At 50.1% G+C, this 17,242-nt stretch overlaps 1 protein-coding gene across 1 annotated transcript; it reads left to right on the forward strand.

Annotated features, from left to right (window-relative positions):
• Positions 1 to 1,959: 1,959 nt before the first annotated feature.
• HAPLN4 (hyaluronan and proteoglycan link protein 4) lies at positions 1,960 to 12,695 on the forward strand. Its single transcript, XM_061600869.1, has 5 exons — positions 1,960 to 2,062; positions 4,482 to 4,593; positions 4,963 to 5,325; positions 7,953 to 8,255; positions 11,504 to 12,695. The coding sequence occupies exons 2-5, from the start codon at positions 4,482 to 4,484 to the stop codon at positions 11,854 to 11,856; spliced, it is 1,131 nt and encodes a 376-aa protein (XP_061456853.1). The 5' UTR covers positions 1,960 to 2,062; the 3' UTR covers positions 11,857 to 12,695.
• The last annotated feature ends 4,547 nt before the right edge of the window (positions 12,696 to 17,242 follow it).

Here is a 17,242-nt window from a genome sequence, read left to right on the forward strand (position 1 = left end):
TCCCTGGCAAGTGGCCCCTGGAAGGTTGCACAGAAGGGAATGTGGCCCTCGGGCTGAAAAAAAGCTCCCCAGCACAGAGCATCCAAAAGAATTGAGTTGGTCTTCTCGGGCCTCTCTCAGCATGTGCTCGGCTTGAGTCCTCCAGGGGACTGACTAGCTGCTGCTGTTGGGAAATCCATCCAGCCAATAGATTTGCAGGTTCCCCTTTAAAATTCTTTTTCCCCCACCCCCTTTTATCTCGAGCACTCTCTCCTTCTGCACCCATTGCAGCCTGCCCTAATGCAGGTGTTGCTACCCTTTGACTGCCTCTCTCTCTCTCTCTCTCCTGCTCCCCCCCTTCTAGGAGTTTGCTGACTAAGATACCAAACTGAGGAGTCTGCAATTTGTCAGCATTAATGCTGATGAACTGGGGGGGGGGGACCCAATAAGGAAGGTTGAGAGGGATGCAAAGCTCAAGACACAGGCAGATTTTTTCTCTTTCTCTCCCCCCCCCCAAAAAAAATTGTCCTGCATCATCTTTCTGCATCCATCTCAACTTCGGTGGAGCTTCTGAGATTTCTCTTTTGCCCTCAAGGACAAATGGTAAGTTGCCTTTTTTTAAAAAAAAAATCCAGATTTTAACACGCACAGCCTGTCACCTTGATAAAATGCAGCATTGGTTCATCTGGAGTTGCTGCAATGTTCAGGATGCAGGGGGGGCGGAAACAAGCGAGCATCCTTTTATTGGCTGAGTTGGGTACCACTTTTTTTTTTGTCAGGGATGCTGGGCTCTGTGGGGTGATGGCTAAACCAGATCTTTGCAAGGCGTTTCAGTGGACCTGAAACACTCCAGATTGCCTAATGTAGGGGGACTTAGTTTCCAAAACAGTTTAAGACTGCTCTCGCCAAATTTTAAGGGGGCTGATACATTTTAAGGGAATTAAGCAGGATGCTGAAAGAAAGGACATTCTATTACTGGCTGAGTTGGGTACCACTCCCACTCCCCCCCCCCGCTCCCAGGGATAGCTGGGCTCTGTAGGATGAAATCTAAACCACATTTTTGGAAGGTGCTTCCTTGTGCTCGTCCTATTTAGGGTAGACCCATTGAAATGAGTGAACGTGGCTAACTTTAAACTTCAATGGCTCTACTCTGGGAAGCGCCGGATAGATCCCGTATCTCAGGATCCTGAAAGGGGCTGCTTCATGGGGTCTTCGTTGTGAAAATAGCCTTTATTTAAAAAGAAAAAAGACTGTTCTCACCAAATTTTAAGGGGACTAAAAAACTGAGCAGTGAGTTCCAAATCCTCCTGCCTCTAAGGGGATATTTCTTCCTAACCTCTCCCATTCAAGGATGGGGGAAATTGCTGTTGTTTAAAAACAAAATTTCTCACTGTGTCACTGGAATATTTCAAGCGGGCAGGGTTAGAGGACCAGATGGGGGGAGGGGGAGGTAAGGAGACCTTTGCAAATCTATTCTCCTCTGCAAGAGGGAGAACTTGGCTGATTTGAACTCCTTCACACCAGTCAGACTGTACTTCTGTCATCCCTCTAAGAAAGCATTGACAGATCCTTCCTGTCACCTGTGAGCTGGCCAATGGTCCATCTAGCTCAGTACTACCAGCACTGACTGGCAGCAGCTCTCCAGGGTTTCACAAAGGGGGCATTCCCAGCCCTACCTGGAGATGCTACTAATTGAACCTGGGACCTTCTGCTGGCAAAGCAGTTTCTCTGCGGCTGAGGTTTAGTTCTGCTTAGTAATGCTGAAGTGAGATGCTAGTCCTCATGGTCCTGAATCAAGAGCTGCTTTTAAATAGGAAGCCAGGAAGTTGCCTGACGCTGAACCAGGTCATCGGTCCATCTGCCTCAATACTGTCTACAGTGACTGGCAGCAGCTCTGCAGGGTTCCGCCCTCTCTCACACATGCATGTGTAACTCCTGTGGCTGATTGGTTGGGCCCAGTGGGTGGGAGGCCCTTAAGGAAGGGGCTGTAATTATTGCGTTTTAGTTCAGACCGAGAGAGAAAGCTGGAAAGGAGCTGTTAATGCCACGGAGTAAGAATTATCCTCTTGTCACCTCGAATTAGGTAATGGGATTTTAATTTATATGTGTTGGAGGGAATGGCAGAGTGGTAGCTTTCTGTATTTGTAACTGTTTCCTATTTTATTTAGGGGTTTAAGGTTTTTGTCTATGGGAACCCCTGATCTTCCTATCTTGGACTTTTCTGCAAAGCAGTTTCTGCGCTGGTGCCTTGCTGGGTGCATGGGACTCTGAGAATTATTATATCCTGAAGATATATTCAGTCGGGATATGTTGCATTGTTGTTGCTATTTTTGCTTCCTGATGTAAATTTCCAGATTTTTTGTAATTGTGTTTCCATTATTCCTTTATAAAGTAGCCCCATAGAACCCAAGAGTTTGGTACACATGCATGCGCGTCCAGAGGGGTAGCTGCATAGAACCCATTGAAATCAATGCAATTCTGTTATCCATGTTTATTTACTCTGAGCAGGGCCGGTGCCAAAAGATGGCCAGGTCGGGCTCTGGCTGAGGGCCCCTGTGCCCCAGAGGGGCCCCTAAAGGGCCCTTCCTTAGAATGTGGGGGTAGTGCCCCCTTTCTGCGATCCTCTGCAGATCGCAGAGGGGGATCTTCCAGCCCCCTCTAAAGACCATGAGGACCCGCAGCACCCATCAGCTCCACCTACCTCTCCTCCCTTTCTGTGAATGCCCTGCGCACTGTGCGCACAGCTGCCATCAACCAAGATGGTGGCAGAGGCTTTCCACTCTTAGCTCCTGTATGCAGCCCCAGATTTAGCTGATTGCGCTCACTCATCCCTTCCTTGCAGGAACCTAATGTGTAAAAATTTAACCATGGGTTATTTCTTGTCAAACTCCAGGGAGTCGGTTTCTAAGCTATTCAACATTTTAAAATGATAGTTGCCATATAAGTTTATTGGGCAGCCAACTTCTGGAAGCTATAGTCCCCTCCACTTTGTACTTAAATGCAGCAGGATCTTACTGTGGGCAGCAAGAAGTCCTCGTATGTTGTGCATACAAATTGAATTATTATTATTATTATTAAAGGTGGTTAGGACAGTTCGTTGAGAGGTTGCTGCATTGTTTATTGCTTAATTGCACTATTGTTAATGTGTTTTTATTTTAAGTGGATGTTAAATGTTTTAATCGTGCTAATGGTTTAATCTTATTTTAATGTAGAATTTTGAATATTTTAATCATATGTATTTATGTTTGTTGTAAGCCGCCCTGAGTTCCACTTGGGAAAAGGGTGGGGTATAAATAAATATAATAAATAATAATAAATAAGAAGAGGCTGATGCCCCTACCACCTTCTTGGTTGATGGCCGGCATGTTTACACACACAGCGTAGGGCAGTGCTCAGGGCATTCACAGAAAGAGAGAAGAGGTAGGTGGAGCGGGCAGGCACCGTGGACCCTCACAGCCTGTAGGGGGGCACCACGGGTCCAGGGCAGGCTGGCACCCAAGGGCCCAGACATGCCTGGCGCCGGCCCTGGCTCTGAGGCGCCCTCTGCGCCTTACATTTAAAGCACTATGATACCACTTTAAACACTCCTGGCTTCCCTCAAAGAATCCTGGGACCTGTAGTTTACTAAGGGTGCTAAAAGTGCTTAGAAGACCCTCTATTCCCTGACAGAGCTGCAATTTCCTGAGTGTTTTAACAATTGATTACTCTTCCCAGGGAACTCTGGGCATTGTAACTGTGAGCAAAATGGGTATGGGTGTGTCTCCTAACAACTCTCAGCAACCTTTGCAAACCACAAGACCTAGGATTCTTCAGGGGAAGCCGTGACAGTCTAAAGTGGTATGATGCTGTTTTAAACGTATAGTGCTGATGGGGCCTCAGCTGTCCGAGAACGGACCAAGCTGCCTGGAAAGGTGGCAGACCTCCTTCTCTGGAGGTTTTTAAGCAAGAGGCTGGATGGCCCAACCTATCAGCGATGCTGTTCCTGCACTGATAGGGGGTTGAAGATTGCACAGTAAAAAGTTACAAATCTGGTGCTTGCCTGCAACACAAAAATGGGCTGAATTGAAGTTTTACCCAGGGGACACCCACTGAAAATAATGGCCTTTAATTTCAGTGGGTCAGCTCTGTGTAGGACACAACCCAACAATTGCCAGTGAGAGTCAACTATCTGCCGGTCTAGTTGGCTTCCATTTATGGAATGGCAGGAGGGGGAGTGTCACACTGTCTGGTGGAACCGAGAGAGCTGCCATGTTCCAAGTCAGACCCTCGGTCCATCTAGCTCAATACTGTCTACACTGGCTGGCAGCAGCTCTCCAGGGTATGGGACAGGGGACATCCTCAGCAGTACCTGAGATGCCCTTGGGCATTGAAGCTGGGACCTTCTGCATGCCAGTGGCTATGAGTCTTCCCCAGCCAACACACAGCTCAGATTCCTTCCTAGCCGCTTCCTGGTTGCTACAGCCCTGGGGTTATTAAGCAACTCGTCCTCTCTTTCTGTCCAGATGCTGCCTGCGAAGGTTCGGACCCGGAGCTTCCTTCACGTCGCCACCTTGATCCTTTGCTGCCAGCTTGCCCTTGCCCAGAAAGGACGGAAGAAAGTGGTGCACGTCTCAGGTGCGTGCGTGGAAGTGTGCTGTGCATTGGCGGGTGCATGATTTGGGGCAGAGGGGAGGCTCGCTGTCGTAATGTGGGCCTCAGGGATGCACTGGTGGCAGCACAGCTTGCAGGATTCAAGGAGCAGCCGCGCAATGCACTCCAAAGCACTTTGGTGCCATTCAGTTAACTCCAATGCAGGGATTGACAAAGCAGTAACCGTGGCACAGTGGTGCCCTTGAAGTCTTCCCCTGGCGCCTGCAAAGCCTCAGAACCATATTCATACACACACACACACACACACCACTCACTCCCCACTCTTGGTCATGAAGCGATGACAATGCACAGCCGGTTCTAGGTTAACACTTCCCTTTCTCCCTTCATTTGCAGAAGACGAGAGCGGTGCCATTGTGGTCCAGACGGCACCTGGGAAGGTAGTCACCCACCGCGGTGGCACCATCATCTTGCCTTGCCGCTTCCACTATGATGTCTCTGCCCACGACCCCGATGAGATCCGCTTGAAGTGGACCAAGGTGGTGGAGCCCATGTCCTTCGAGGATGTCTTCGTAGCTATGGGCAAGGAGCGCAGGGCCTTCGGGAACTATCGGGGCCGGACATCGCTGCAGGAGGACGGTGCCGGAGACGCCTCGCTCATCATCCGGAACGTTACCCTTCAGGACTACGGGCGCTACGAGTGCGAGGTGACCAATGAATTGGAGGATGACGCAGGGATGGTGAACCTGGACTTGGAAGGTCAGTGGAAGTGGATCGGAGTCACAGCCACCGGCCAGGTCACCCCACGCAGGGGTCAGTGTTGGCAGTAAAGCACCAGCTCAAGTAACAAGTAACCTGAAGCTGAAGGGGAGCAGAGACAGATAGAAAGGCAACTTATTCCTCCCTCACTGATTCCCGGGGGTTGGACTTGATGGCCCCTTCCAACTCTACTATTCTATGATTCTATCAGTATTAATATAGTTATTTCCGTGCTCCGCTCCAACAGGCGGCCCCGGAGGAACTATCTTGGGGTAATGAGTTGCGTGGCACTGTCCTGAGGAACAGCAGAAGCAAATTTGATAGGGTTAGAGGTATTACACAATTCAAAGAAATGTAGTAGATGCACCCAGTGAGCTTTGAATGATAAATGAAAGGGGTTAAGTTTGCATTTCATTTTTTTAAAGAAGCATTTTGCAGGACTTTGGGTTTCTGGCATCTGTGTGAGGGTGGAATGGGAATGTCTCTACTAATATGGGGAGATTTCCTCCTGTGCGAAAGGGGGAATGCCTCTTTTCAAATTCCAGGCGTACTCTCTTGCGTGAGAGTGGTGAGGAAATCCCCTTCTTCTAAGATGCAAATTGTCCTCTGAAATTATGGGCCCCAGCCTGATCTGGCGGGGCTCTTCTTGAGTTCTCATGGGAGGTAAGAACAGATCCTCCTTGTTCCAAGGCAGTCCACCTCTGAGTACCACTTGCTGTGTGTGCGTGCAGGGGTGGGGTGGGGAAGCAGCTATTGCCTTCATACCCTGCTTATCAATTTCCTGGCGGCCCCCAGCTGATCACTGTCAAAGGCAGGCTGCTGGTGAGGGTGGGATATCTCTGAACATCTTGTCACTCTGGTATACCTCCTTCAAGCAAGAACGGTAACTCATGCAGAGGCAGCACTGGAAGTCCCTCCAAAGGGAGACTTTTTCATCCGATTAGAGGTCTTAATAGCGAAATAAATCAAAGGAGCAATTTTGGCGTGTGTGTGAGAGAGGAGTTAAAAACAGCCGGAAAGGCCCCCTTGAGACTATAATTTATCCCAACCCATGGCACTGTTTTTTCCCCCTTTTAAAACCAATTCTCTCTCTTGTTGGGATGTTTTACGAATCCACCTGCTGCTATCAGTCTTCCTGGTTTTTATTAGTTTAGAAACCTGCAGCAACAATAAAAGTCAATAACAGCGACGATCAAGCACCCCAGAGTCTCTAAAGAGTGCAGGGAGGGGAGGTAAGAAGTTGGAAAACAAGAGCTGCTTGTTCTCAATGAGGGCATGAGCTGTGGCTGGCTTGGGATGGGATCTCGTGTGTGTGTGACAAATGCCATCCAAACAGCAACCATGCAGAGTCTGCCTAGTAAACGTCGCAAGAAGTCACCCTAAGAGTCAGAAATGACTCGCACTATAAGTGCGGGGACACCTTTTTTTATCATGCTGGCCGGCAGGGACAGGAAAACTTTTTCAGCCCAAGGGCCGCATTCCCGGGCAACCTTCCAGGGGCCACATACCAGAGGTGGGTGGGGCCAGTAGGAAAAGTGGGCGGAGCACATGTACAACTCACTCACCCACACCCCTCTCTCTGTCCCCCTCAAGGAAAAGGCGTGATCAGAGTTCAAGGACTCATCCCCTGCCAGGCGAAAACATTTGTGGAGGGTGCAAAGCGGGGCTAATGGGGGCATGGTCTGGGAAGAGTCCCAGGGGCCAAACAGAGAGGGCTGGAGGGCCACATTCCCCACCCTTGCTTCATTGTGATGAAGAATCAGGGTGGGGCTATGTAAATAGGGGGAGGGATCTTGAGGAGCCATCTCTTCCCCCTCTGAGGTCAAGCACAGAATCAGCGCAGAAGCCCCCACCCCCCACCTGGGGCCTGCACTGCCGTCATGGAATTACACTGACGCTGGATTCAGCCGGAGGCGTATGTTAAATTGGAAGCAGGCGAGATTGAGTTACAATTGAATAGAGGGGTAGCATTAGCTCCAATAAAGCCAGATGGTCCTCGAAGTGGCTGGCTTTTGAGAGCTCGTGCGCTGAGGAAACATATATTGATTAAACCGGGGAAGGCTCCTGGGAGGCCAGCCCATGCAGGAGGTTGCCTGTCACAACCCTGTACGAGTCACTGTTCAGGTGCTTGCCTCTACCCACTGGCAGACAATTTCTGCCACATACAACTGGACCTTTCAGCTGATGCAGTGATAGGGCTTCCTGTTGCTTCTCTGCAGGAGTTTCTGCTCTGTCCAGGCAGGAATGTCTGTCGCCCTCCAGATGTTGCTGGATTCCCAACTGCCATCATCATCCCCGACCGTGCCACAGTCACAGTTTGGCAACACCTGACGAGCCACAGGTGATCCCCAGCCCTGTTCTAAGAAGAGGCCTTCCTGACGGCATGTGTGTGTGAGCGATGGAGGAATGCCTCTATTTAGAAGAGGGATTCTCTCTTCTGATGGGCAGGGATGGGGAAATCTGTCACCCTCCAGAGATTGTTGAACTCCAGTTCCTGTCAGCCCTGGCCAGCATGGGAGTCCAGCAATCTCTGGGGGGGACACAGATGTCCCCCCACTCGTGACCGTGACGGACTCTTGCTCTGCTCCTACAAGGCTCCTCTTCCTCCTCCTCCTCTGTCTCTTTAGGGGTGATCTTCCCTTACCACCCCCGGCTGGGCAGGTACACCCTTAACTTCCACGAGGCCCAGACAGTCTGCTCGGAGCAGGACGGGATCCTGGCGTCCTACGATCAGCTGCACGAGGCTTGGCTGGACGGGATGGACTGGTGCAACGCCGGGTGGCTGCAGGACGGATCGGTGCAGTACCCCATCGCCAAGCCCCGGGACGAGTGTGGGCGGAAAGAAACCCCCGTCGGGGTGAGGAATTACGGCTACCGCCACAAAGACGTCGAGCGCTACGATGCCTTCTGTTTCACTTCCAACCTGAACGGTAAAGGGCTGCTTGTGTGTGTGCTGTATTTATTCAAGGCTGAGGTTGCAAATCGTTTTCAGTCAAAGGGCTGTATTCCCATTTATTAATTTATTACATTTACATCCCGCGAAGCTCAAGGTGGGATGCAAACATGGTCCCCCCCTCCTGATTTTATCCTCACAAGAACCCTGTGAGGTAGGTTAGGCTGAGAGACAGTGACTGGCCCCCAAGGTGAGCTTTCTATCCGAGCTGGGATTTGAACCCTGGTCTCCCCCGTCTCAGTCCGACACTCTAACCACTACACCACCACTGCCTCTCACATGCCTATGGTAGGCAGGACCAGAGATAAAAGTGAGCAGACAAATGAATGGAAATGTTATTTTGTTACACCCACTCGCACGCACCTCTTTATCTTCCATCCAGAGAAGCTGGAAGCATTAGCGAAATTCAAGGCCATATCCTAGCCAGGCACAAACTTTCAGGGAAGTTGCAAAGCCTGAGTCCTGAGGGCCAGATGGGGAGGACTGAAGGGCCGCGTTCGTTCCTTGGGCCTGAGGTTTCCCATCCCCAATTTATGGACTGTCGCCCAGATTGAAAGGCATTTCAGCTTATTGAATCATCTTAGTTTTAAAACAACCCCATTGCTTTTAATCTTCCCAAGGGTTTCTGCTTTCCATTAAAAAAAAAAGTTACTAGTCCTTTTGATTTTAAAGATTTAAAGGCTGATGCTTCAAAGACCAAAAGAATTAGACAACTAAGGCTATGGTCCTATGAATGTTTACTTGGGAGTCGCACCTATTGAACTCAATGGGAAACATGTAGAGAGCTGGCAGGGGGGCTATTTCAGCCTGGGGGCTGCATGTCACTGGTGGGCAGGGCTAGAGGTAAACATGCGGGTGTGGCAATAGATGTAAAGGAGGGTATTTATTTTTTATTTCTTTCATTATTCACAACCCGCCTTTCCTCCAAGGAGCTCAAGGTGGCATACAAACGTGGTTCTCCCCCTCCTCATTTAATCCCCACAACAACCCTGCGAGGTAGGTTAGGCTGAGAGGCAGTGACTGGCCCAAGGTCACCCAGTGAGCTTCACGGCCGGATGGGGATTTGAACCCTGGTCTCCTAGGTCCCAGTCCGACATTCTAACCGCTACTCCAGCTGGGTAGACTTCAGTCAGTCAAAAGTCAGAAGTTCATGCAGGCAAGTTGGGAAAAGGTTCAAGGCCCCTGATAAGGGCGCTGGATCACTGCCTGAACACAGGTGTGTGGCCTGGGGAAGGTCCCGGGGCTAGACAGAGAGGCCTTGAAGGCCACGTTGGGGCCCCGGGCCTGAGATTCTGCACCTCCATGATGTAGACGATTGTGCCGCATGAACACATTTCCTAGCCACGACGATACGCTACTTTTGCTTTCCTTCCTAAAACTGGCAAAGCCAGATTAAAGCGAAACATTTTGCAACTCCCTTTCCTGCCGAAATCCAGATTTTCTGAGCAAGGAATGTGGTGGTTCCTGGTTTTAACCAGGAAGGTGCTGCTTCTGCAGGCGAATAGCTGCCATGTTGACTTTCATGGCTCCCTACAGTCGTGTATCAGCGGTCCATCCAGCTTTCCCACCAGTGTTACAAAAGACACCCTAAAGCCACGGTGCAGAGAGACAGCCCCTCTCCCTGCCTCCAGTTCCCAGCCGTTCTCCAACACACACTAACAACACAAACCTCTCCTAGGATGGGGGGGGGGGAGGAAGGCTCTCCTGAAGAGTGTCAATGACAAAAGGGTCTTCCTGGCCCATTCACCAGTTGCTGGGCACCTGATAGACCCATTAACAACCTGGCCACTCTATTAGCTTTACAAAAGAAACTCATCTGGCCACCAGAGCCAGCCCCTCACCCCAAGGCACAGGGTTCCAAATCAGAGGCTGGAAGGGGACTCACAGGGATCATCCATTCCAACCCCCAAACTTTCCGTTCATGGCAGGCTCCCTTAATGTATAAGGGTTTCCCCAAAAACAGGGTTACAAGAGGCTGCCGTCAGACAGGATGAGCCTCTTGCTACTCCAATAATCCAGGGGTAGGGATTGTTTTTCTGCCTGAGGGCCATATTCCCTTCTGGCCAACCTTTCGAGGGCCACATGCTAGTGGTCAGAGGCAAAAGTGGGCGGAGCAACCGATGTGAATGTTACCTCTGGTTTCCCCACACGTGCGCATGCCATTCGCCATCAGGGCAAGGGAAGGGCATGATCAGGGTCCAAGGACACATTGCCAGCCAAGCAGGGGCACTCAAGGAGGGGGCAAAGGAAGCCCAGTGGAGAGAGTCCTGAGGGCCAGGCAGAGTGGCCTGGAGGGCCCCACTCAGCCCCACTTGCAAGATATGGGATCACTTGGAGGTTCATTTTATAAATTGCTCGTGTAGAGATTGTGAAAAGCCGGAAACAAACGCAAAGGCACGATCTGTCAAAATCTGCGGTCCCGTTTCAATCCAGATGTTTGAAATTTATTGGGGATATGAGCTGGGGGGCGCGCTCCATGCACAAAGGTGTCATGGCTTCCCCCCTAATACCTACCAGATTCCACCCTAGAAAATCTCAGAGCGACATTTAACAGATTTCTGGCGCCTTCCCTGGCTGCCAGGGAGAGCAAGGCCCTTTCGTGCCCCGAGTCCCTGGGGATAGCGAAGAAAAGTGGCAATTGAGCTCTTCAATGGAGGGGATGATGTACGAGCCCTGCGGTGTTTCTCCTGAGGCGGGAATTACTCTTTGCTAGGAGGGTCTGGCTGGGGGGGGGGAGCGGTTTGGAGATGGGGGCTTCATTTGTGCAATCAGGGACAGGATGAACAGCTCTGGATCAGCTCAGAAACAGAATGCCTTTCCCTGCTGCATCCATCTATGTCCTGGCAGGTCTTCCATTTCGCCCCTTTCTTCACCTTGGCAAGGGGGGGGAGTGGGTGAACACAGCTGGCTGCTAATGCGTATCCAAAAAAAGGCATGCCGTCACTCATGTGGCCTGCCGTTGCGCATTCCACTGCATAAGTTGAATTTACATTTAGATCCCAACTTCCTCCAAGTCATACAAGGGGGTGTGCAGGGCTCTCCCCCTGGGCCCTCCTCGTTTTATCCTCACAAGAAAGGTCAAGCTGAGAGAGACAATGACCAGCAAAGTCACTCAGAGAGCTTCCCAGCTGAGTGGGGACTTGAACTCTGGTCTCTGCAGGTCCTAGTCCAACACTCTAACCACTGCATCACACTGTCCCTTCATCCCCACTTTCTCCCTTCCAGGGAAAGTCTATTTCCTCAAGACCTACCGCAAGCTGAGCTTCCCTGAGGCCATCCAGGCATGCCAGAAGAACAAGGCAGCGGTGGCCAAGGTTGGCCAGCTCTACGCCGCCTGGAAGATCCAGCTCTTGGACAAGTGTGAGGCTGGCTGGGTGGGCGATGGCAGCATTCGCTACCCCATTGTCAACCCGCGGGCTCGTTGTGGGGGTAGCGAGCCAGGTGTGCGCAACTTGGGCTTCCCTGATAAGAAATATAAGCTCTTTGGGGTCTATTGCTATCAGGCAGCCGGCGGCGGAGGGGCCAAGAAGAAGGGAAAGGGGCAGGGGACCGGGGACTGGAGACCTTTCCAGGTGTAAACCAGGCCGGAGTGCTGAGCCGCACTTCAGTTGAACGAATACAGATCCCTCCATCTTCCTTGGTCTTCCAGCCTGGAGGGACTGGTAAGGTTTTTCTTGATCCTTTGGGGAGGCCCTTTGGGGACATCCTTGTCCAACATGCGTTTTCCCAGGAAAGGCTGTTGCACAATCCAAAACAATGGAAGAGAAGGACTGCATCTGATTCAGTTGACTTTCTCCGAACTTCCAGACTGCCTGGAAGTCCGGGTTGCATTCAGCTTCTCATGAGCCGTGACTATAACCCCCCTCCTCCTTTTTTGATTGATTCTGCTGAAGGCTTGGCTGTATGCAATTTGCTATTATATTAATAATTCAGACAAAGCTTTTATGGGGGTGGGGGCTGGCTGTCTGGGTGGGAGTTTGCAGTTTGCAAAGCAATGACACCAGGGTTGGCCATTGTGGATTTGGCAGTGAGGGACCCACTTTTTTTTTTTTGGCCACCAAACAAGGACAAACACTTTGTGGGAGGGGAGGGCCTGATCTTCTGCTTTTTTGCATGATTTTGGGAATGCTACCAAAATCCCCGAAGCCAGCTCCAAATTGGGAAAACTCCACTAGCTTTCCTTTCCCTCAGCGGTCGCTTTGTCCAGATGCCCAAATCCTTCTGTAAGTTTCCATTGTTATCTGGCAAACTGGAAATGCAGTGAACATGCGTTCATCAATATGTGGCTTGTGATGAGACTGTAGGATCTTTGGGGCAGGGCTCTGTCCTTCATTCATTCATTATTATGCTTAAGTTAACTCTGTATAGCACTATGTGTACATGGATGACTCTGTTAATAAAAGTGTGTTTGTGTGTATATGTGTAGAGTGGGGATCGATTTTGAGTTTCAGTGGCACCCTTAACTCTGCCCTCTTGCACCAATAATCAGGCAGTGGTGGCTGGAGCTGGTGGGGTAGAAGGCAGGGAGCCCAGGCAATAGGCGGAGCCAGAGGCAATAAGAGGCGGAGCCAACAAATTCTAGTTTTGTCCCCATCAGTGGCAGGTGGTGGCTCCATGTCAGCAGGGCAGTGGAATCCGCTCTGGGTTTTACTCTGAGCTCTCCAAACCTGTTTGGGAATAGATTTCAGGAGGAGGAAGAGGAGGAAGAATCCAAAATGAAGGGGCGGGGCTCAGACTTCTACAGCAAACCTCCTGTGCCCTGAGTTGTTGTTGTGATGTGCCTTCAAGTCGATTTCGACTTATGGTGACCCTATGAGTCAGCGACCTCCAAGAGCATCTGTCATGAACCACCCTGTTCAGATCTTGCAAGTTCAGGCCTGTGGCTTCCTTTATGGAATCAACCCATCCTTTGTTTGGTCTTCCTCTTTTTTTACCTCCTTCTGTTTTCCCCAGCATTATTGTCTTTTCTAGTAAATCATGTCTTCTCATGATATGTCCAAAGTACGATAGCCTCAGATTCATCATTTTAGCTTCTAGCGATAGTTCTGGTTCAATTTGTTCTAACACCCAATTATTTGTCTTTTTCGCAGTCCATGGTATCCGCAAAGCTCTCCTCCAACACCACATTTCAAATGAGTTGATTTTTCTCTTATCCCTTTTTTCACTGTCCAACTTTCACATCCATACATAGAGATCGGGAATATCATGGTTTGAATGATCCAGACTTTAGTGTTCAGTGATACATCAGTGATACAGTGCCCTGAGAACAAGCCAGAAAGAAGAAATGGAAGCCTATTTTGCAGGAGAAGAAAATTTTTTTGAGAAAGGGAAGGATCGATTTTGGCACGGTGCTAGTCAGGATGGGCTGGCCCTGCCTGAGACTGCTTTGGGCATTGCTAATCCTGGCCAGTCCGTCAGGCAGAGGAGCTTTCCCCAACCTGGCGCCTTCCAGATGCCATTGGGCTCTTGACTCCCTGCAGCCCAAGGCAGCCAGCATGGTCAATGATCAGGGAGGATGGGAGTTGCAGTCTTGCAACACCTGGGGGGCCTGAGTTCCCCATCTCTGAACTGAGAAGTAGCATTTCCTTGCTGCGTGCAAGAGATGGAGGAACGAGGCTCTCTGGGTGTGACTAGACTCTGGCTCCCATCAGCCACTTCAGCCAGCATGGTCAGTGTGCGGGATGATGGCAGTCAGAGCCCAGGGCACCCAGAGAGCATCAGGCAATCCCGCGTGCAAGAAAATGTGCCTTCTCCTTGGAGAAGGTGGGTAGGGTGGCAGTTCTCCAAATCTTCCCCTTTTGAGTTTCCTAACTTTCATCTCTATTTATGAACTGCCTTTTACGTACCCCTCAAGGTGATTTAGAAACATGTCATTAAAAAAAACCCAGCTTTTTTTTATTTACAAAAATAACTAAAGATACATTATTATTTATGAATTTGGCATGGCAGCCATGCATAATGAGCACCACTTGGAGACCAAGGAAAGGAACATCTGTCATCAGGAGAGCTAGAACCTTGGTTTTTGGTTTTTAAAAATGAAAACAGATTCTTTTGAAGCGGAGTTATGCAGTGCCATAATATAACCATACCTGGCTTCTGAAATTTGGGTGCCGGAAAGCTGAGGGCATTGGGTTCATGAAAGTCTGGAAGTCACTGCTCTTCCGAGAGCTGCGAGCGACCCCCATCCCCTCTGTAGACCTGTTAAATATGAGGTGACATCTCCTTTCTCTGTTGCTATGGGTAACTCAAGCCAGTTTTTTTTTTAAAAAAAATCATAGTCAAGTATGAATGAGGGCTCTTCCAGACTGCGCTATTTTGGGGTGGGGCATTCCTAACAATAAAAATCAACCTTTTTGTGATAAGTGACGGGATAACTCTTGCTTTGATGCAATGTCATCTAACCTCCCCGCAGACAAATGGAAATTAATGTTCATTAAATAATAGTGTCTTCTCACATTCCTGGGGGGGAAATCAAGATGAAAGCTCGATCAACAGGTCATCTGGAAACCAGAGCTTGGAAAAGTTACTTTTTTGAACTACAACTCCCATCAGCCCCAGCCAGCATGGCCAATAGATTGGGCTGATGGGAGTTGTAGTTCAAAAAAGTAACTTTTCCAAGCTCTGCGGAAACGCCCTGGGAGTGCGGGTGCCTTTCCTTTCCAAATGAACACCTTCCCTCTCGGTGCATTCTGTACGAGCAGGGCCTTGCGGCCTGTTCAAAGCTTCTCCACCAGCTCTTACAATTTAAAGCAATTTTTTGCAAATCCCAGTGGGAGTTTTCTTAATCTGTTTTTTGGCAAAATGACCAAGGGGTTGGAGCCACTCCCCTAGGAGAAAAGGCAACAGCATTTGGAGCGTTTTACTTTAGAGAAAAGGCGAGTATGAGATGTTGGTAATTTTGGAGTGAAGGATCCCTGGTAGAGCACCTTCTTTCCACGCAAAAAGATCCAGGTTCAGTCCGCTGCCAGTCAGTGCAGACAATATTGGTCTGAGTCAGTGCAAGGCAGCTCCCTGATTAAATCAGCTATTTATTCAGCGCTGTGAGGATGAATCTTTTTTAGCTCAGTGGGTAACATGCAGAAGGGTCTAGGTTCAATTCCTCTCATCTCAAGGTAGGACTGGCAAGGACTCCCTGCTTGAAACTCTGGAAAGCTGCTGCCAGTTAGTGTGAACAGTACTGAGCTAGGAGGACCAACGATCTAAACGGACCCAAATCTTATTACAAAAGTTCATTGAAATGGAAATTGGGGCGGGGGAGGGAATTGACTGTAATTGCATGCAGTGTCATGCAGAGTGGATCTGAACAGCTTCGTGAATGAGCCACCATGGCAAATCCATGCTCCATTAAATTGCTCAGCATGCAATCAGTGCGCAAGTGTCTGCAAGCCACAGTTGGGGACTGGAAACAAAGCCCTCTGAGGAGAGACTGAAAGAACTGGGTCTGTTTAGCCCTCAGAAGAGAAGACTGAGGGGAGATATGATAGCACTGTTCAAGTGCCACCCAGACGAGGGCCGGGATCTCTTCTTGATCGTCCCAGAGTGCAGGACAAGGAATAATGGGCTCAAGCTGCAGGAAGCCAGGTTTCGACTGGACATCAGGAAAATATTCCTGTTAGAGCCATACGACAATGGAACCAATGACCTAGAGAGGTGGTGGGCTCTCTGACACTGGAGGCTTTCAAGAGGCAGTTGGACAGCCATCTGTCGGGAATGCTTTGATTTGGATTCCTGCACTGAGCAGGGGGTTGGACTGGATGACCTTATAGGCCCCCTCCAACTCCATGATTCTATGGGGGGGTGAAGGCAGAAAAACAGACAGTGGTCTTAGGAACTGTTAAAAAAATTTATTAAAATGTCCAGCAGTACAGAGACTGCAAAGGGATTCCTCCCCACCTCTCCCCCTTTTTTGGGAGGGGGAAAACACCACAAGGAGTATAGGGGGACACACACAGAGGAATACTGGACACTGCAGTTATATTGAAACAGCAGAGGTCAGAAATGCATCAACGGCACACCCCATAACTTGCGCTCTTGTGCTTGCACACCCACCTACACTCACACAAGCACTTCAAATGTGGCTCTCCCTTTTTTATGCACGAAAAGAGTTTCTTTTCTCTGTTGCAGATCCATCTGGGCCCTGTGAAGGCAGCAGCCTCACCGTTTGCAGGACAGCACAGAAACCGAGCGGTTTGGGTAAGGTCAGGCGTGTGGGCGTACCAGCGTCCCCTGGGCTCCACCTCCCATTGTACCATTGGCCATGCTGGCTGGTGGTTAGTGGTGCCCAGCAACCTCCGGAGGGCTGCCCAGCTCTCCTCACCCTTGCTCCAAGAAGAGGCCTCATCTTGAATACTGCATCCAGTTCTGGTCTCCGCACTTCAAGAAGGATGCAGCCAAACTGGAACAGGTTCAGAGGCGGGCAATGAGGATGATCAGGGGACTGGAAACAAAGCCCTATGAGAAGAGACTGAAAGAACTGGGCCTGTTTAGCCTGGAGAAGACTGAGGGGAGACATGATAGCACTCTTCAAGTACATGAAAGGTTGTCACATAGAGGAGGGCCGGGATCTCTTCTCGATCGTCCCAGAGTGCAGGACACGGAATGGGCTCAAGTTGCAGGAAGCCCATTTGACAGCAGAACAGGCTGCCTTGCGAGGTAACAGGCTCTACTTCGCTGGAGGTATTTAGGCAGAGACTTGGTGGCTGCCGGTATGGATGCTGTAACTCAGGGATGGGGGATCATCTGTGGCCCTCCAGATGTTGCTGGTCTCTAACTGCCGCCGCCGCCACCATCATCCTCACCGTTGGCTGTACTGGCTATGGGCTCGATGGGATTTGGAATCCCATCACCACATCTACCCCTGCTGCTCAACCCCTGCTGCAGTTGCCACTTGCATTGCAGGTTCTGCATTGGCCGCCGGTTGGACTAGATGACCTCCAGCATACGTTCCAGCTCCGTGATTTTTAT

Source organism: Rhineura floridana, chromosome 18, assembly GCF_030035675.1.
Source record: "Rhineura floridana isolate rRhiFlo1 chromosome 18, rRhiFlo1.hap2, whole genome shotgun sequence".
Classification (NCBI taxonomy): Eukaryota; Metazoa; Chordata; class Lepidosauria; order Squamata; family Rhineuridae; genus Rhineura; species Rhineura floridana.